Source organism: Lissotriton helveticus, chromosome 8 (genome assembly GCF_964261635.1).
Source record: "Lissotriton helveticus chromosome 8, aLisHel1.1, whole genome shotgun sequence".
In the NCBI taxonomy this organism is placed as follows: domain Eukaryota; kingdom Metazoa; phylum Chordata; class Amphibia; order Caudata; family Salamandridae; genus Lissotriton; species Lissotriton helveticus.
Genome location: NC_136069.1, coordinates 1,215,582,123 through 1,215,604,298, shown reverse-complemented (window position 1 = coordinate 1,215,604,298; position 22,176 = coordinate 1,215,582,123). Strand labels below are relative to the sequence as shown.

At 41.8% G+C, this 22,176-nt stretch overlaps 1 protein-coding gene across 1 annotated transcript in view; it reads right to left on the bottom strand.

Annotated features, from left to right (window-relative positions):
• Positions 1 to 381: 381 nt before the first annotated feature.
• The window catches only part of LOC144771933 (lysozyme g-like), a 178,822-nt gene continuing 157,027 nt past the window's right edge, over positions 382 to 22,176 (bottom strand). Inside the window, exons 4-6 of the mRNA XM_078656165.1 lie at positions 14,254 to 14,450; positions 14,014 to 14,152; positions 382 to 847 (exon numbers count right to left, since the gene is read on the bottom strand). Of these exons, the coding sequence (XP_078512291.1) occupies positions 714 to 847; positions 14,014 to 14,152; positions 14,254 to 14,450 (470 nt within the window). The 3' untranslated portion in view covers positions 382 to 713. The remainder of the gene's footprint in view (positions 848 to 14,013; positions 14,153 to 14,253; positions 14,451 to 22,176) is intronic.

The following is a 22,176-nucleotide window of genomic DNA, read 5'->3' as shown; positions in this document are numbered from 1 at the left end:
GGTTTCATAAAGTTAACTCAAGTTGGTTAAAGTAATAGGTGAAGATTTAATACCACACCAGGTGCATGTATTCTCAGCTCAGCCCGAACACTTTTGAGTTCAACTGAACTAGTGGAATCACTGAACATGTTTACTCTGTATTAAATCATACAATGGAACACCGATAAGTTGACCCACGAACTCGCTGTACTTTGGACCTTCAAATACATTTTGAAAATCATGTCTCCATAAATTATCAAGGAACTCTAATTTTTGAAAATGCATATTTAATATTACCAGCTAATGCCCAAAAGCTTTATAAAATGTATGTATTTTAAAAAGGAGTATATTTAATATTCCAACATAATGAAATATACCTAGAGCAAGAACATCATTACAATTGTGGTGGACTGTAGAGTGTTTATTAATTTTGCGGGACCATCCTATATGCAGCTATACCACCTAGAAATAAAGTTGGAAATATAAAGGCACTGTCTTGTTGAATACATCCTTAATGCCAGTAAAACATTTCTTATTTGGATTTGAGTTTTATTAACAAGTTTATTCCTTTTTGCATACAATAATCATAGCAGATTTTGAAATATTTGGCAAAGATTTCTTTACAACTGTACTTTGGAACATTAAAAGTATTCTGTACATCCTACGTCTCCATAGAGCTTGAAGGGAATCGAGGAAGAAACATATTTTGAAAGGAGAATGTTTAACGGCACCATCTAGAATCCATTAACCTTAAAATATATGGCTCGAGCAACAACATCATTGGAGTAGTCACGGCCAGTGGTGTACTTATCAACTTCTGGATATGTCTTGACGTTTCCAGGACCACAATTATAGGCAGCAATGGCACCTAAAAATAAAACATGTAAGTTTTTACAAACAATGTAATTAACAATGTGTCATTAATTATTTTGTAAGTTATCTTGTTTGTTATTAGCTTTAATATCAACGCAGTGGCGAAAGAAGAGCCTTTTTCTGCTTCCTGGTAAACTGACGTACTCCCTCACCCCACCCCACGCACATATGTAGGTGGCGTTGGCAGCATTTAACCTTTCGTATGACCTGCAATCATGAGGCTGCAGTCTTACCCTGGCATCCCAGCTAGAAGTGCTGGTAGTTGCCCCTCAGTCATTTTCTAGAGCATGGCAGGCACTTCCACTCAGGAGCTCTTGTTGGATAAAAGAACTGCCAAAGCACACTGCTTCTCAGCCCACCATTGTTACCAGTGTTTGAAGAAACTACCAAATCTTTTTGTGTTGGCCCCTCCCCTTCCTCCTGGTGTGTAATCTCCTTTGTTTAATACATGTGGTAGGTGAGCTCAATCCCACCACATTACCTCAACCAGGCAGTTCTTGTCTGCACCTCACAGGTTTCTACGCCAAGCCAGGCAGGGAAAAATGCAAATGGTAGCAGAGAGAAGTGGTTGTGTAGAGGATGCCCTCAGTAAAGAAATAATAATACAACTATAAAAGGGGTGCTCAATGGGGACCCTTGTGAAAAAGGTAATCCAGGCATGGGGGCCACCCCACAACGCAGATGAATAAAACAGACAGGAGGCACTTGAAACAAAAAAATCAAGCATTAACAATGGTAAGTGTTCTAGCTTTTTGATAGAGTTGGGCCAGATTGCGTGTGTTACCTCAGCTTTCCTAGAATGAGAATCCCATAATGAAGAAACATCTTGGGCTAAAGCTAAGTGGATGCTGAGAATAGAGCCCCTTTGATGAATACACTGCTGTACAAGAGTTAAGCAGTACCCTCAAAGAAGAGTGCTATGAAAAGGAGCCGGAAGATTGCATTTACATTGTAAGTGCTGATCTTAAAGGGCTTACATAGGAGGATATTGCTTAATAGATACTTTTTACAAAGGGCATCCAAACTGCATTAAAATGTCCCAGGATAGATTGGACTCTTTGCTTTACTCGCAGAGTTGCAGTGGGACACAGAGAGGTTCTGTAGGACCTGCCCTACTTGCCAAATGAGTAGTAAATACGCAGGTAAAACCGCAGTACATTTGCTGCTGATGATGGTAGTGTGTCATTTGAACTGGTGAGCATTAACATCCTTAGTACAGTTGACTGCTCCAAACAGCCCTCCCCTCATCATCAGGCAACACATCTTGGTTGTGGTAGGCCATGCTACCAGATAACAAGAGGAAGTTCTTCTAAGGAGCACAGTAGCTGAGGTAGTTCCAAGATCACAACAATACACAAGAGAGCAGAACAGGTCTGAAAGTGGTGTGTGACCATAGCAGTGTCACTCCTAAGATCTTGCAATGGGTAGAATATCCCAAGATGGTACTTTCCAACCAGGGAAAGAATTTAATTTACTCTTACATGAGTGTGATGTGGGAGCAAGCTGGTGTGACTTACCTCTTCTTCTTAGAATACCACCTGTATTCTAGTAGGTTGGTGGAACTGTTTAACATGAGTGTTAAGAGCATGACAGGAATTCTACCAGAGAACCTCGTAGGAAGAAGAAAGTTGGTCCAGCCCTTTTGAATTTCTGTTTGGGCATTCAGTTCTTCGCCCACTCACCTTGGCTAGAGAAGAGTGGGAAGGAACTTCTAAGTGAAGCAAAAAGGATGTGGTGGGGCTATGTGATTGGTCTCAGGAGACTGATGGCACAGTGCATGTGTCTGGCAAAGAAAAATATTCAGACATACCAGGAGCTGATGAAGGGGTGATATGACCAGAAAACAGTGCTGGTTTGGTACTAGGTGGGTCGAGAGTTATTGGTGCTGAAGCCCATTTGTCCCAGCACACTGGAGGATGAGGTGTCTGGAACATACAGTCTGGCACAGAAGACTTCTGATGTTAACTACCTAGTAGACACTGATGCCACTTGGGAATTATAGAAGGTGTTCCATTTGAACTGGCTGAAGCATTACCATCGTAGAGATTTTATTGTGGCCGTCCTAGCAATGACAGGGGAGACGGAGGAGGATAGTAAGCTACTCTCTGACCTATTGCACAGTGGTGAGTAGGATGGCTCTGTAGAAGAGGTTAAACATGCCCCTAAAAGGGCTACTAAACAGCATGAAGTGTGTAGAAAGGTACTGAGACTATTTGCCCTTGTTTTCTCACTAACACCAGGGTTGGTGCCCATTTATGTACATGGGATAGCTTGCCAGTGAAGAGCAAGGTCAATAGGATGTCGGACCTGGTCCAAGAGCACATAAAGATAGAGGTAGGTAAGATATTGGACCCAAGAGTGAATGAGCGCTCCCGTAGTCCCTGGGCCATCCCAGTGCTTTATGTTCCCAAGAAACATTTCAAAGACCTGCATTTTGGTTTCCTCAGTGAGGTAACTAAGAACAAAGCACTCCCCATTCCCCAAGCTTATGAGCTGGTGGACCGGCTGGGTGCTGTGGTAGTGCTTGGGTACCTTTGTTCTCACCAGTGGAGTTTGGCAGGCTGCTTAGTGCCAAGGAGAAGAATGTATTCTTGCTACCAGAGGGCCTGTATCAGTTTAAGATCAGGCTGATTAGGCTTAAGAATGCACTTGAACTTTTTAGCACCTGGTGATCTATTTTATAGTGGATCCTGAGAAATTTGTATGGCCTACCTTGTTAGCATTGCTATCTTTTGCAATTCGTGGGAAAACTGCCTGAGCCATCTAGAACAGGTGGTGGGCAGGAAGCAGGTGGCAAAATAGACCATTAAAGCAACCAAGTGCTAGAGGGGGCAATCCTCTGTTCTCAGCCTTGGACATCAGATAGGCAACAAGAAGATCCACTCATTGGGTGCCAAGATCCAGTCTGTTTTAAAGTAGGAGGTTCCCACTAGGCAGACTCGTATAAATACTTTTCTAGGTCTCACAGAATATCACAGAACCTTTGTGGCCAAATATTGTCTAGTGTTGTACTCTTAACAGCGCTGACATCCAAGCAGCCCAGCAAAGTGATCTGTAGTGTCAGGAGGACGTGGAAAACCAGAAGGCGACGTGTAGTTGAATTGCATTGAAGACATCTAGCTATGGCCAACCATTGATTATACTGAGGCCTCAGACATACCAGTTGCAACAGTACTGGCTAACTCAATTACACAGGTAAAGAGCTTCTGGTGGCATTCATAAATCACAGATTGCTTCCTAAAGAAGATATTTGGACTGCAATTGAAAAGGAATGCTTTGCAATAGTATGGGCCCTGAGAAGGTTTCAGCCTTACTTATTTGCTATCACGTTTGTGGTTTGACAAGATGACAAACCACTCAAGTAGTTAACACCAATCAAGGAGAAGGATCCCAAGTTGCTGAGATGGTCTGTCTGTTAAAAAGGTGTAGATTTCCTTGTAGAATTCAAAGCCAGAGATCAACATGGGAATGCAGATGGACATTCCCCCGGTTTTGTTGAATTGATGATCATGCTTCTCTAAAGTGGAGTAAGGTTCTAGGTAGTCTGATCTGGAAGGGGCATCTTTTGGGACAGGAATACCCTCTGCGTGGTGAGTAGGTGTGTACCACTGACCAGACTGCATGTGAAACTGACATTCTGTCTGTACTTTAGCTAGTCTATTGTATGCACTAAGGCCTGGGACTGTCCATGATGATTATTAGGTCAAGAGAATGTTCTGGGACCTAGCGGGTGCACCAATCATGCCTTTATCTAAACATAGGACTACTGTCCATGTCCCAGGTTGTTTACATAAAGTGTGTGGCATAATACCAATTTTTGTGGATTATAGTACTGACAAACTATTTTCCTGGTTCTGCTAGAGTGCTGTGCCTACATGTCCCACTTGTATAAAGTTACACTTGTAGGTGACGCAAACATCTGTGTGCTGACATCGCAGGGGCTGTTCACAAACTGCATTTTGTAGTACATTAGTAGTACTACTAATGTACTACAAAATGCTATTCACAAATTTACGTGCAGAGGTTCTGCCTTTAAATTACCTGTGCTTTCCTATGTGGAGTTGTCTACCCCAATTGTGAAGTTTCCACACATATAAATGTACTTTTTAGTAGTACATATGGGAGGGACAGAAGCGAGTGGTTGGAAAATAGGGAGCACTTAGGACTAGGAAGGAGGTAATCCGGCAGGAGTGAGGAGGGGTTTAGGGAGGGAAGTGCAGCCACCCAAAACAGAGTGTAAACACATTGCTATACACAAACTGTACTTCTGAAGTTACTTCAGCTAAAAAAGGACTAAAACAGTAGTAAATGTACTCCAGCTCAGAGCTGCAGCAAGTCCAGCACCACACATGGACAGCCTCTGGTACTACAACATCCTCCCATATAAAATGGTGATGGTAGGGACTTCAAATAAAAACCCTTAGGAAATAAAGTTAAATTAAGTTACTTAAAATAGTTTAAATATAGATAAATGTAATGTCAGAAAAAGTATCTAAAAAGAAAATATAGTATTGTATTTTACAATACTTGAATACCTATTTTTAAATTGTAGCAATTTTTTATAAAAATATAATTAAATTGCTTATGATTATATGCATCAATTTTAATAATTAATACATAATACAAAAAATATTTGTGTTGGGATTTTTTTTATTTCAATTCAGAAAACCAATTGAAATTTAATTGATTCAAAATAATTAAATGTAACATTTTAATGAAGTTATTAACGTTGTGTGTTTTGGTTCTACATTTAAAATAAATATATAAAATTACGCGGTATTCTCATTTTACGTTGTTAGGGGACTTGAATCTTCATGTGGAAGATGCTACCTGCTGTCTTAGCTCGAATTTTATCTCCACATTGGCAGGCTGTGATCTCATCCAACTAGTAACTTTCCCCACTCACAAAGCCGGCCACTTACTAGATCTTATCTGCTCTAACCTTTCCGACATTTCGGTCAAGGAACCCAGACCGGTCATATTTCATCCCCTTTGTCGTCCACATGACCCATCATGATAGACCCTTTCTAACCCCTAAGGAATTCGGTAGAAACTGGAGCAAAATCTCCCCGGAACTCCTACATGATTATTTTAAAGATTCCAATCCTCCCCTGGCCTCTGACCTCGACTCACGCATCTCTAACCTTAATGAGTGGGTGACCAAAGCTATTGATTCTTTAGCACCTCTCAGACCAATTAAAACCTTTAGATCTGCGCCAGCAGCCCCCTGGTACTCGGAGGAACTGAGACAAAAAAAGTCTGCTTGCAAAGCACTGGAACGCTGCTGGAGACTGAATTTCTCAGCAGAAAGTAAAATTAAGTACCGGACAGCTCTCAAAGAATATCATAAACTGATTATAACACACAAAAGAAGCTTTTTATCTGATAGAATTGATAAAGCTAGTAATTCCTCCAAAGAGATATTCAATATTGTCAAATCTTTCACTGATCCGCAGGCCTTGAACCGTCGCCCGCCTGTGTCTCAGTCCCTCTGTACCCAACTTTCTGAGTACTTTGAGGAGAAAATTGTTCTTATCTATGCCTCCTTCCCCAAAATGGACTGTTTTGATATTCGGGAAGAACAGTCAGCTAATCTGGCCACGGCACCAGTTTTCGCGGAATTCTCTAAAATATCGGAAGATCTCTCCCTTTAGGAACTACTTAAATGTAAATCCGGATAACCTAATGATCCGTGGCCAGCAAAACAATATAAAACTCTAGCAGCACTCCTAAATCCTCATCTTAATTCCATATGGAACACCTCCCTGAGCTCGGGTATTTATCTAGAGGCGTAGAAGCATGCATTTTTAGTCCCGATACTGAAAAAAGTTAATGCGGATTCAGAGATCCCGGTAAACTATAGACCTATTTCTCTACTCCCCGCCCCGGCCAAGATCCTGGAAAAGCTTGCCCATCAACAACTTGCCAGATTTATAGAATCCAAGGGCCTTCTTCACAATTCTCAGCATGGATTTCGTTCTGGCTACAGCACAGAGTCAGCCCTGATTGAAATGGCCGATTCTGTGCGGCTGGACCTTTCGGCAGCATTTGACACCGTCTCTCACCCGATCCTCCTGAAACGACTGAGATCTATTGGAATCCAGGGTACGGTCCTTAACTGGATTGCATCATTTCTTTCTGACTGTAAACAACAAGTTCATACTCCTCCTTACACCTCCTCAATTAGGCCACTCAAGTGGGGTGTCCCGCAGGGCTCCTAGTTGAGTCCGCTTCTTTTTAATGTTTATTTCACTCATCTGGCCGAAATGTTATCTCAGTCGGGAATCAAAATGACATCATATGCTGAGGATATCCAGCTTCTTTTTTCCTATAATGAGCCATCCCCTACAACTTTCGACCCCCTAAAAACTTGTCTCAGGAATATTGCGAAGTGGATGGATCTCAATTTTCTGACACTCAACGCTGGTAAGAACGAGGTCCTCTTGTTTAACCAACCTTCCCCTCTAGCCTCTAATCTTTGGTGGCCGGAAGACTTGAGTCTTGCCCCTTCCCCTAAGGACTCGGTCAGAAACCTGGGTGTCAGATGGGTCAATCGCTTGTCCTTTGCCAATCAAGTCCACACAGTATCTGCTGCTTGCTTCCGCAAAATTAAAATGATAAAAAAATTCATCAACTATCTGCCCAGCAACACCCGAAAAACCATAGTCCATTTGCTCATAACATCGCATTTGGACTACGCTAATGGACTTTATCTGGGCCTGACAGCAGGACTGTGCCACAGACTCCAGCTAGTTCAAAATGCCGCAGCCCGTCTGGTTTGCGGCATATCACTTAGACAACACATCTCCCCGTAGCTGCGGAAACTACATTGGCTTCCCATCCTTAAAAGGATTGAGTTCAAAGCCATGACCCTGGCTTTTTGGACTACTAAAGGCCTAGGACCAGCCTACCTTACCTCGAGTCTCCGCCCATATAGTCACTCCAGAGATCTCTGCTCTAATACCAAACAGCTACTAGTCATTCCCATATTAAAAAAAGCCCGATCTAGAGGCAAAACCTTCCAAGTGTGTGCCACCAATTGCTGGAATAAACTTCCCCTCTCCCTCTGCATGATTCAGTCGGAACCGGAATTTCGCAGATCCCTTAAAACCTTTCTTTTTTGCGAGTATCTTCTTTTCTTGTACCCACAGCTATCTGCTCATTAGCGCCGGGACACCCCGTTGGGGTAGCTGCGCGCTTTATAAAATACACAAATAAATAAATAAATGTATATTTGACATAAAAATGTTTTACTTTTTTTTTTACAGTTTTGTAAGCTTCTTTACATTTCTCAATGCTTTACCATAGGGAAATTTCTAACACTGGGCAGTTTGAGTCTTTATCAAGTGCAGTTCCTCTGCCAGTGACCATCTGAGGATGCCTTTGTCTTTTTTCCAAAAAGGAATATTCCAACCTATATACCATTACATAATTATAACCATGCATTTACCACCTGATCCATCTTCCTTGTCATACTCATTACTAATTGAGGGTATGTCCAACCAGAAACCCAGGCTACTTTACAGAGCAACAGATGAGATGACAAAAAACATAATGGACCTCCAACTGAGGTACTCAACTAATCTAATGAGGGAGGTAAGCGCAAACCAATAGCAGACCTTAGCCAAACTAGCAATGATCTTATATAGCCAAGCTTAATGGAAGAAACTAAAGATACTATGGTTTCATGGTGGAAATCCATTGTGTGCTTTACCCCTGGTAGTAACTTTCAAAGGGAGGGTAGAGAAGAATCCAGAAATGCATCACATGCCACTGAGAGGATCAAACTGTAAAAACAACTGTTTAGAAGATCCTATCTCAAGTCATAACCAATGCTGTCCCAATGGCCTATTCCTAGCCTTAAGAAAGGTGTTATAAACTGACAGGCAATATAATAAGTGTAGCAGGAAATCAAACAAGAAATGAATGGAAGAAGTGAGATTTGCAAGCCTCCCTGGGGTCATGTATGCCCTTTCACACCAACAACTTAAGAACACCAACCATAGAAAACCCAGTAACGGATAATACTGGTGAACTTTCATTAACCTTGTTAAATTGTTGGATCACAGATCCCCAAAGGTCCTAGATCCTTTCCCATGATACAAGAGCATGCCAGATGGAGGCATTGCAGTCTTGGGTCCTCCACCGGGAGCACATAACCGAAAATGTGGATAGTGAACACTATCTGAAGAAGAGGAGGCCTAAAGGCCTAAAGATGTGGGAATTAAACAATATGGGGGCCCCATGGAAAGGTTTGAGCCTAGACAAAAAAACATAAGGGGAGTAGTCGGGTCATAAACTCTCTCCTGTGCACGAGGCCACCAGATCTTTCATCCTGCTTCTAGCCCACCTTTCTAAGAAAATTAGACTATCATTTTCCACATTCTGAAGCAGTCCTTTCATGCCAGTTATGTGTGACCTAGGGAACTTATGGGCAACTAGGCAATCCTTGTAAGAAGCATTGCCTGTTGTCCCAGCAACCTCCGGAATTAGATTTTACCGTAAGGCAATGAAATGCTTAAGTGGCATTAAAGTTGCACTTTCAGAGGTTATTCTAGAAAGGTTGTGTTCATATAACGCTTAAATGTTCTCAGGCTGTGTTATAACTTTTTTTTAATTTTTACAAGGTATAAGATTTGTATTCATAGTTAAAGGTTTGATACCTTAGTATAAATATTTGTATTTGCTTCGCAGTAGGTTATACGCAACACACTGTAATGCGTACTGTCTAGAACTGCCACAGTATATTTGCATTGATGTTGCAGCAAAGGAAATACCTCCTGCTCAAGGTATTTCCTTTCCTGCAACGTGTCCAAGTGTCTTTCGCTGATCGCAACAATCATATTGTGGCTGTTGTTTTCCTGCATTTAAGTGGCTACCAGTGAGGAGTTGTTTGATGATGGGATGTTTCCTTCCCTTGGATACATTTAGACCATTCCCTATAGGTTTCAATCTGAACATCATTGCAAATATACTGTGGCAGTTCTGAACTCCAGATTTGTAGGTCGTGCTTTGTAATTTTTGACTAGTCATGGCTTTTATACAGACGACTTCAAAGTCCTGATATAATATTTTTCGGACAGGAAACAGCCCAGGAGCCGAATTTATTCTATGTCCTCTTCAGCCCATGGAGGCTTTTGACTCCACCATCATTCAGTGCCCTGAAGAAGTCCTGCACCAGGACGAAACGCATCGGTTGTACTGTATGTTAGAACTGGACTCTATTTTGCGTACGTAAAGTGAAAATGGAATAAAGAGAAAAAAACTGGGGAATTCTTCTCTCTTTCTATTGAATATGGACTTTATAACTGTTCTTACTGATCTATTTTTGTCGTGTGGTGCACCTGTGCTTTTGGTTCAAACGGTTGGGTTCCTGAGGGAACAAGCACTGTGACGATGGGTGCTATTCGGTGTGCACACAGACCCTCGCAAGTAAAGAAGGGATAATACTGGTGGAGCGATAATAGGTTAGGTGCTGGCAGCGAGAAGGTCCCACTGTTAGTCCTATTTGTTTTTGTATCTCATAGACTGTTAGCTGGGGGCACAGCCTGTCACTCAAACCTTGTGCAACAGTTGATGTTTTCGAGGGGGATGAAATTGGGGGCAAATGCAGCTTGCTCAAAGTTTAGTCTGGTCTCTAGTAACAAACAAAGCAAAATGTCAGTTTCACTGGTTCCAGGTTCATAGAAGTCGTTCCATAATGCCGCCATGAACTAATAATATCACGCTGACAATTTTCAGTCTGTATGGAACTTTTTGCTGGATTTATGTCCACTTCTGACAGAGTTGACCACAGGGAGTGGCGGATGGTCCCTAAACACTTCTTATTTGTTCAGATGTTAGCGGCCACGGACCTTGACCACCTTCTTTGTCAATGTAATGGTTCTTTGAAGGCCACAGGCTGACATGAGCAAACTGGTTAGATAAGTAAAAATTATGTTTCATTTTTACCACTTAGTGTTTGTGGATCGATACTAAACACGTAACAAGTTGCTTAAAATCGCAAGTGTGGGGAGTGGAATGGGAGTGAGCAGCGCAAGTATGTTCGGAAAACACCCGTTTTTCAAAGCATGTTGTCTTGTGGACTCCTATGTTTAACAATACTGAATTATCAGCTCCCAGGAGCCGGCTGACCCTGTACACGTGGCCGACTACCACTTTCTGACTGGTGTGGTTTTGATAAGTTATTCCCCTATTATTAGTACCCCACACAGACACTCCTTAGAACTAGGAATTTAATCTCCCTCATTTTTTTTATTATGCAGGTTGCTCTTCACCTTGTCCTGATGAAGACCCCCCATTAAGGAGTTAATTGGCCTACCTTTTATTTGGGGTTGAAACGTCGACACATACCTATTACCTATGCAGGAAATACGTTTCTTAGACGTATTTTGCTAAGGAAGATGTTGTAGATCAGTATTAAAAGGGTATTCCGGGTAGGTTTTTTCCTGTGAATTTGTATATATTGATTTTACCTGCAATCTTTGTGTTTTACTTGATCTCTGCCACAAGCACTTTTTTCCAATCACTTTCAGACTTACTCAGGATCAACTTATTATGATGTCTTAAAAGAAAGCATGTATTTATGATCAAACAAATGATAAAATTCAACAGTCTTGCACCTTTTTGAGTGTCTGTTTCCATATATTCTGGGTACTATTTATGTTGAAATAATCTAGTTGGGACCAATTGTTTTTGCACTATGTTGTCTAACATGGCAAAACATCTTCAAGGGGCTACTCATAGATCGGGGGGGGGGGGGGCAGCTTCGGATATCCAATAGTGAAAATTGTGCTGGTGGTAACCAATGAGCCGGTGGTAACCAGCAAACCTGCCTGCCCAGGCCCTGCCAGGCCAAGGCATTCATGGCCAGGGCCAGCTCACACAGGGGGAAGAGGGTGGTGGTTTCAGACCCTCCAACCAATGCTCTTGGGCACTCAAGGTGAAGCAGAAGCACGTGTCCTGTGATGGGTTGATTACAGACGGGGCTATATAGGCTGCACTGCAGTCAGCCAACCAGAGGACAAATCTCTCAGCCAAGTGTTGGACTAGCTTTGCCTGGTTCATGCCAGAAACCGGTCCCCGGAAGCTTGTTTCCTTTCCAGTAAAGAATTGGCTTGGTAGTTTGGTCTGCCCTGTTCCCATGATGCACTGGGCCAGGGACAGACTAATTTGCATGTAGCCAGGTTCTGAACTGGGATGGTGCAGAGAGCTAAAAAACGGTGATGGATCAAGCCCTGATCTTTTGACTGGGTAGGAGTGTTCTGCTTAATTCAGATACTCTGTCCATCACCACCCCCCTTTATGAATCGTTTTGGCCACCACAAGTGTGGAAGGGTATGCTCAGATGTGAGTCCCTTGCTCACTGCACCATCAGGATTCAAGCAAGCCGGGCCGAAGACGGCTGTAATGCCAGAAACCGGTCCCCGAAAGCTTGTTTCCTTTCCAGTAAAGAATTGGCTTGGTAGTTTGGTCTGCCCTGTTCCCATGATGCACTGGGCCAGGGACAGACTAATTTGCATGTAGCCAGGTTCTGAACTGGGATGGTGCAGAGAGCTAAAAAACGGTGATGGATCAAGCCCTAATCTTTTGACTGGGTAGGAGTGTTCTGCTTAATTCAGATACTCTGTCCATCACCACCCCCCTTTATAAATGGTTCACTCAACAGGCCACTATAGTGTGGGATTTGTCAAGTTTGTACTTGTGCAATCAAACTGTTTTAACAGTGGAGTGATGGGTCAGGGCCACAGTGGTAGCCATAGTGTCTTGCTGACTTGTCGCAGTGGTGACAACAGTTGCAGTTCACCGTCATATCATTTACCAACTGACCTTTCTCTCCCATGAGAAGCCCTAGTACTGGAGCTGTTTATCAGCGCAGATGTTGCAAAGTTCCTTTCCAGACACATACAGATCCATATTACATACAGGCAGTGTTATATGATTTTGGCACAAGGCTCTGAAAGTAACTACAGAACCAATGATAGTTAGAAATTGCACCTAGAGACATTCTGATAAATATATCCCCACGGGCTCACACTACCTGTAACCAGGTGGCGCACCTCTCCCTTCAGGGTCTGTCCTTTCATTGGTTCTAACAGATAAACCATTAATGTTCGACTTGACGGTTGCACAACTGGTAGATGCCCTACCTAACTCATGGCAGACCAATGCCTACCTTCCTGCCCTCTCCTGTGGCTGCCCCAGGCGTTATGAAGCTCCCAGGGATTCTCAATGCCCATTATCGTTACTTCCTTCTTCATGTGCAGCTCTAATGTTTACCTACAAGGATTAGGTTATGTTACCCTCACACCTGCCAAATCCGTGCATTGTTGTGGGCCTCCCGTGCCCTTCCGCTTCAATACTGGTGTCCAATTGGTTGTGAATCACTAAAGCAGGCTTCACAGTGTATGGTCAGCTGAACGGCTCCACGGGCCAGTCAGAGGCTCAGCATCAGTGTGTGACCCCTGCCTGAGGTTCTGTGATAGGCTCTGGAAGTTCGTCACGCAGCTCGGCATTCAGCAATGGGCGGTCTGTATTTTATGTTTGCTTATTATTTGTATAGACAAGGTTTTAATGAACTATTAATATCAATACTATCAATAAAGATCAATTTTTCCCTTCAGATGTCACACAGAAATGGCACAAGGGTATTGAGAAACATTTACGAAGGCAACCATTCTGGCTAACATCAAGAGGTGCTCTAAAGCTCTAAAGATCTGAAGATAAAACGAATGTCCCATAAAAATATCTGACGACATATTAGACAGTCACAAAATAAAATGCAGAAACCTGGGCAGAGAGAAATAAACTTTTATCTCACAGTGGAATGGTGCCATATGTTCAAATTATGCCACAAAATTGCTTTTTTTTAATGTATGTGGAAAAAAGGATCACAATAACAAAAAGAATTCCCGAATGTACTGGAAACTGATTTTTATCCCACTTGATATTCAGCAGGTGGTTGAAGGAGGCTGGGCAAGTCAATTTGAACTGATAGGCCACATCGACATTTTGGAAATGGCAGTCGCAGGTATGAATCTGAATTACAAATGGGGTTATGTCAATGAAAAGATACTGAAACTCTGCTCCAGAGTAACGTCAAATATGTGTAATCTAGCACATGTGATCTGCAATCAGATGCTTTTGGAGCTTGACACTCACCTTTCAACTGTTGATTTATTGTCCAAGTTGGAAACTTTGTCTGGATTGACTTCATCATCTGGATTAGAACCTCTGTCCCCTGAGTAATGTGCTCTGCACTGTCCCAATCCCCTTTAACTTTGTGCCATTCTTTGCTGAGCTAAAACACAAGGCCATGTAGTTCGTATTATTTTCAGAAAACAACAAAGAGATTCATTGAAGATTGAAATCATAACCCGTTGCACTAATCTCGGTTCTCACCTGCATTAAGCCAAAATATTTCCCCCCAGCATCCATTCCATTCTTCAAGCTGGCGCCCACGTGAGACTCGCGGGAAATAATTGCAGCTATCACAGATGGTTCTATACACAAGTTGTGAGCAACAATTCCAATAGTTACTTTGTACTTGGCCAGTCTTTTGAAATCTGCTTCTGCCATTTGTAGTGATGCAACGTGCCCTACGACAAAGAAAGCAGTGAAATTAAAGCAAAATACTCTTTTGACCACTTTTATTGTTAAACAGGCCAATTAGCTTTGTTGTAACGCTTGATAATAACTACATTTTATTTTGTGAAAAATAAGAGTAAAAACATAATAGGTGACGTTGTTTATTCTGTTGATAGTCATTACAATGCAAAAGTTGTTTGCTTAAAATCATTAAATAAATCATTCACAGTGCACAAAGGTTGCATGTACATTTCATGGGCCCAGTTTAGCATAGTGTGAAACAGCCGCGGCCCGTGGAGGGAGTTCCGGTGGGGCAGAAAGGCGGGGAGGGGCAGGATGGGGGGTGCTAAAAACCGGAATATGGATAATTGGAGGTAAGTAAACAATTTAATTAATAAAAACGAATTTCGTAGCACGCGTGCTGCATCGCATTTTAGTGCAAACATTAATAGATACACTAATCACTGATTGTGGATTTTAACATAATAGACCAACCAAGCCTCCTTAAATGAGGTTATGCATTTAATATATATACAGGATCACATATATATTTATAACTGGGAAGACTATGATATGATATGTCCTGAAGAAGGTGGCTTTACATTCTCACTCCACCGAACTTTGGCAACAATCCAATCCAATAGCACTTATCAAATGTACATACAAATGTATTTATATTTGTTTAGTGACATAAACTAATGGATATGTATTCTTGATAGCTAATGCTATAGCTTGATTTATTTATATATATATAAATATATATATATATATATATATATATTCACTGAAAAAACCATAGGTTATAGACCATATATAGTTAGGAATTAGCATTTAAAAAACCTTATTTTACTCACACAAAACCATTGAAATTCCATATATAGTTAGTTGCACTAACTATATATCGCGCACCCGCAATCCACTGCTGATCATGTCACATATTACATCATTCATGACATGGTCAGTGACATCACTGATGACAACATCCAGTGATTATGTGTTTCTGTAAAGTTTAAATATGTTTTACATATTGAAGAATGAGTGGATGTATAAGTGTCTGAATGAAGGTTTTAGTAGGTGCGTGATTGACTGTATGAGTGAGTGATTAAATGCGTCTTACTGAATGCACGGGTTAGTGACTAAACTGTCTAAAAGTGTGCATCAGTATGTCTGTTGTTGTGCAAGCTGCTGCACGTGTTGATCAGTAGCTATATAAGTAGCTATATGGGTTATTGATTGGTTGCACAAGTATTTGTATGGGAGACTGAGTGTGTGTATGGCTGGCTGGGAGGTGTGTGACTCTGTGCAGATCAATGTGTACTTGTATCAGTGATTCTATAAGAGAGTAACTATGTGTTAGTATATGTTTCAAAAATGTAAGGTGTTCTGTGTTTAACTGTATAGATGAGAAAATAGAAGTGTGATTGATTCTTTTCAGGACTGACTAGGTGTGTGAGTAACTCCATGGATGAGTGGCAGAGTGTGAGTGTCTGTATAGGTGTATGAGTGCATATGATAGTGTTGTAAAGATGAGTGATTGTATGTATGAATGATTGTATGAGTGAATGTGTGTGTAGACATAGGAATCAGTGAGTGCGTATGTAGTAACTAGTATTGGTGTGTCAATGGTTTCAAAAATGATACTCTCTATTTAACACTGGGTGTAACGGAGGTTATATTAGAGTGTGAGGAGATGCATTGTATTATCACATGAATGATATCATCAGTGATGTGATCATTGATGTCAAGTGAGATGTCATCAGTGATGTCATTTGAGATGTCATCAGTGATGTCATCAGTGATGTCACTGACCATGTCATGAATGATGTAATATGTGACATGATCAGCAGTGGATTGCGGGTGCGCGATATATAGTTAGTGCAACTAACTATATATGGAATTTCAATGGTTTTGTGTGAGTAAAATAAGGTTTTTTAAATGCTAATTCCTAACTATATATGGTCTATAACCTATGGTTTTTTCAGTGAATTTTCAAGGTTTTGTAAATGCTAATTCCTAACTATATATGGTCTATAACCTATGGTTTTTTCAGTGAATTTTCAAGGTTTTGTAAATGCTAATTCCTAACTATATATGGTCCATAACCTATGGTTTTTTCTGTGAATTTCATTGGTTTTTTAACAGCTAATATCTGTAGCTGTAAAATGTATTCTTCTTTAAATCCAAAAATATATTTTATATGTTTATGAATAATTTTTTTTTTAAATATTTTTTTTTCTTCGTTCCCGCTTTGCAAATCGGGAAGCTTCCCGTTAGCTGACCTTGATGCCGCGAAATAGACCGTGAGCCGGTAAACGTTTCTTTACCGCAAGTGCCGCGTTACAAAACAACATCGTGACGCCTCCCATCCGCATGACGTTTCACGTTGTCGCGTGATACGTCATATGACGTACTACGTTAGCGAACTGGTACGCGAAGCGAGTCGCAAAGCGCAGGTTTCTGGAAGCAAACCGGGAGGCCCTGCAAAGCGCTTAACGTAAACACAGCAAGTCATGTGACTTGGTAATAACACTTTTCATTGGTTCATTTCACTTTTGGTTTCCTAATGATGTAAGACTAGGTCATATAATCTAAAATGAACACTTTTGATTGGTTGAGAACTCTTGTTTTTCCCAAATGATGAAAATCCCTCCTTCTTTCCTCACTCTGACTTTCATCATTGTGAGAGAAAGACCCTTTGTGATCACTGAGCAATGGCTTCTTTAGTAGCTTCAGCTGGTGCTTCCCCACCACCTCCACCACATCCAAGGAAGAGTGGACCACCTGCTCAAGTTATAATTCAACAAGAAGAAGAAGAAGAGGAACAGGAGGACGAGCACGAAGAGAGGCAGTTTTTGCCTGAGCAGCCCAGGACGTCTCACCGGAAAGAAAACTTCATTTGGCAATTTTTTAAAATTCCCAAAGGTCAGAAAAAAGTAAATGCAAGATACGTAACTTGCCTTATATGTCAAGATAGACTGTCCAGAGGGACCGACAAAAAATACAGTTTCGGAAACTACACAATGCATCGCCATATGACTAGGTGGCATCCTAACAACTACAGTGCTGCACAGTTTCGGAACGACCTAGATAATCTCCCTATTATGGCCAGAAGATCTGTTGTACCGGAAGTAACGGGACCAGAGGGCAGGGAGATGGTGCCAAATATACAAATGAGATTTGGTGAAGTAAAACACACCTGCGTATTTTGCGATGGATTCATTTCCTACGGAGAAAGAAGCATCACTCTGATCAACAGAGCTATTGACTATCATATGCAAGTTTGTCCGAAACGCCCAAAATAATAAATACTTCTTTTTTTTGTTTTGTTGCTCCTGTTGAGCCCTTTACAATGAATCGTTTTCATTGCCCCCTCCAAGAAAAACCCAAAAAAATATAAAACTGTTCCGAAAAATTCAAAAACAGTAAAAAAATGTTCAGAAAAATAAAAAAAAAAGTTCTTTTCAGAACTACCTCCCCGTTATTAAAAAATTGGTACAATATTTGGAACTGTGCCAACCTCTATTTCTCTTAGTTCGCTTCCTAGTTCGCTCGCCGGTACGCGAACTGGAAGCGAACCAAAAACAGTAAGTATAAGGGAGGGAAACACACACTTATGTTAAAATAAAGACAGCTATAGGGGAGTAAACTAGAGATACTATTACCCGTAATCCACTGCTGATGATGTCACATATTACATCATTCATGACATGCTCAGTGACATCATCAGCAGAGGATTGCGGGTTTTTTGACAACATGCCTTATCATCGGTTTAATAACGCTGCCTTTTGCTTTATATAAGTTTTCAAATTGTATGAAATATATACCAATAGGTCGTTATGAACCTTTAGGTAGTGCTTTTCTTCATGAGGTCTGGTCGCTTCCATACACATACAGATGTTTCAAAGATGATCAAGAAGTTTATCTGAATGGAGAGGAATGCACTGAGACGCCAGATCATTCACTAATGTGTAGGCACATACAGTTACACGGTTCATGCAACAAACACCGACCAAATATGGCTTGCGTGTTGCAAGGCACGCCAGTTCCTGCTATCATCCCCACGTTCAAGTTGTTGGAAAATGGTAGTTATTTGATGCTCAATAATGAAGATTGTTCTGAGTTAATTAAAAGTATTCCTTTTATCGTAACAGTAAGTGAACGGGTTATTTGCTGCAGAAATGTTCTTTTTCCTCCCACACATGAACATAGGGAGTTTTCAATCTGGCCACAAATACCAACCTTGGGACACGTTTCAACGGCATGGCAAGAATAAGAGCTCTTTTGTCTCAGAGAGAGGTGGCCTTGAGTTCGGCCCGTGAAACTTTCGTACTTCACATAGCGAACACCCGTACAGAGGTGCACACCCTTTTCAATTAAGATTTGCCTTTCAATTTCAGCAACATGTTTCCGACTATCTTTAACGCATCCTCCACAAAGTCCCTGACACACTTTTTTAAAGTTGTTACCAGTGGTCTCGTGACTTCATTTGAGAAAATCTTTGGAGTCATCCCTGCTTCCTTTCATTGTATTTTCTGCACTCTGGTTCGTGGATTGGCATTTTTACTTGCATTACCAGCGGACGCTCTTGTGCTTTTTTACATTTTTAAATATGGATGTCCCTCCTATGCAACCTCCGACCCTGCAGCTGCTGACACTGTTCCGCAATCGCATGCTAGAATATTATGGCACAATGCCGTTGGCGATATTAAGCACGGCATATGGATTATCTTTTCGGTTCTCCTACTTCACCTGTGTCCAGCCTGTATTTCACTGCCTGACCTGTGATTTCGATTGGGCCATTGATTTGTGTCTCTGCGGACCGGTTTCTCCTGACGTCGACTTTAATCAGCTGATGACTCCTATCATTACTCACGAGTTAGTTTGTCCTGGCGAAAGGATTATGGCTGTGGCATTGATGCATGGACTACTTGGTCCCTGGAATTTACTGGCGGCAGCACAGTCTTTCTTGGAAGAGAGCTTTCTTGAAAACCCACCGAGCTGTCCTCTGATGGTGATAGAGGATCTGGTGCTGGGAGAGCACGTATGTTCTTTTCCGCTTTTAAATTGGATGGCTGAACTGTTTTCGGATGAAGACGGTGACTTCCTATTGGAGGCTGTTGCAGCTTATTTTGCATACACAGTTATGTCATAGACCTTTTTCATGTTTGATATGCTGAGTACTAGCATTTCATTGACAATTCATTGACTTATTTGTCAAGTTTTTATTATTTACCTTGCCTATTGGCTTAAGACTCGATAAAGTACTTGGCTGTTTTATTTTTCTTTAGCATTAAATTTTCCTAGTTTTTAATGCTTTACCTTGCGGACCGTCCACATATAAACTTGCAATCTGCTCTCATGAGATGGCACTTCTATTATCTTATTCAGTTCGTTTCCGGATCATGAGGAGGTGTCATCTAGGTCCTGGATATCTTTACACCGTGTTAAGTTAGCATGGGCTCATTACCGGTTTAAACGCCATTTTTCCTTTTTTGCAACTTCTGCACACGACACTTAGTTGTTGCTTTAGCTTTCCACCTAGTAGTTCATCGTGGTTTACATGAGAATAATATGTTATTGGTCTACTATCTGCTTTACTTGTTAAACTATATCTGTACAGCGAGTGCTAAAGTTTCAAGAACAACACGATACAGAATTGTTATGAGGTCTGATCTCCACGACTTCATACTCATAACATAAGTGCAACTTCTGCCAATTCTGGGCATGAGGCGGGTTTTATATTGCTTTGCCGAACACACATACACAACAGTTGATGCGGTTCACATGAAGAGAGAGCTGGTGTATGGTGATGTGATTCCTTCAAATCTAAGACACTAAAGTATGGGCACGCCCTAAACCAACACAAAGAGACCTTCTTAGCAAATAATATAATATGTGTATTAGGGAGGGTGAGATATAAGCAGCCGCGGGCCGTGGAGGGAGTTACGATGGGGCAGGGAGGCGGGGAGGGGGAGAAGCAGGGTGGAGCCCTCTCTACCTTGCCCCTCCCCCTCCCCGCCTCCCTGCCCCACCGTAACTCCCTCCACGGCCCGCGGCTGCTTATAAGTGTTGCTAACTCTTATTCATTTACAGCATGTTAACATACTGTCACCATTCGCTTTTTATGTACTAGTAACTATGCTGGTAATTTTGCTACTGATAATATGTGTACTTGTATTCTCCACCCTGCTTCTCCCCCTCCCCGCCTCCCTGCCTCACCGTAACTCCCTCCACGGCCCGCGGCTGCTTATAAGTGTTGCTAACTCTTATTCATTTACAGCATGTTAACATACTATCACCATTCACTTTTTATGTACTAGTAACTATGCTGGTAATTTTGCTACTGATAATATGTGTACTTTTATTATCTAAGGTACTACGCCTGAGAAGACGGCATTAGTAAATAAACATTTCAAATACACATCTGTTCTTCTTAACTCCATGTTCTGGTTTCTAAGAAATCTATAACGACCGACTGTTCATGAGTTCCACGTATCCTGAGGTACTATAAGTTCATATTCTGGATTGTCTAAACATTGAGAGTTTGTTATATCCAATGTGACACTGTACCTAGCTTGCTAAGGAGTTTTTGATTACTAACGTGAGTTTTGGGACACCCTAATTCGCCGAGGTTCCAATCCTCTGTCCACAGTTCTGTGTGACAACAGAAACCCTGCGACAGGGGCACCCCCGACCCTTGCTGGAGCTTCATCACACTTGCGATACAACTCCAGCAATGCATTCGCCGAGGTTCCAATCCTCTGTCCACAGTTCTGTGTGAGAACAGAAACCCTGCGACAGGGGCACCCCCGACCCTTGCTGGAGCTTCATCACACTTGCGATACAACTCCAGCAATGCGCCACCTTTACGGCACAGATACATCACGCATCTGTGCTGTTTTTGCCCCATGATGCGCCGCATTGTAAATGCAGCACACCATAGGTGACGGAACAGCGGCACAGAATGACTAACACATCCCTGGTGATGCGCCAGTCATCATAAATGTATCCCTATGCTTCTTATCTTGTTAGAGATGAACCGCCATATATATCATCAAAGTTTTTTGCATTTCCTAAATAGCGAACTTTAAGGAATAAATAGCGATTCTTTACCATTCCTAGTTTGCGATGAGCTATTTGCTAATTAGCCGAATGTAGCCCAATGAAGCCCAATGTAGCCCAATGTAGCCCAAAGATGGCCGCCAGACACACAAAAAAACAAATGTAGCCCAAATATCAGCCAGATGTAGCCCAACTATAGCCCAGTGACAGAATGACCAATCAGCTTCGCAAACCTCCGTTACGCGAAGCGGAGCGCTGTTACAGATATATATCTTTTTTTGAACGTTAATTTCTCAAAATCCACTGGAGCACATATATTGAGACCTAGCAAAGGCACATCGGGCTACCAGTCCCTAATATTTTGCCAAGTTTCGTGCAAATCCATTCAGCCGTTCAATTATTATTATTATTATTTTTTTTTGCCCCGCGGGGCCCTTTTAAAACCTCCACATCAAACCTAGGGGGTCAGCGAGGATCTACTATGCCCCCTTATAGTTATTTCCCCCTTTGTTTTGACCTCCTCTTGTCTCTCGATCCTACCGAGAGACAAGATGGCGGCCGCTACGGACTGTTTGGAATGTTGACAGACGCCGGAGAACCAATCAGCTTCGCTTCACAAAGCTCCGTTGCGCGAAAAGTCCGCGAACCAGAGCGCTAACCGGTCCGCTGTTACAG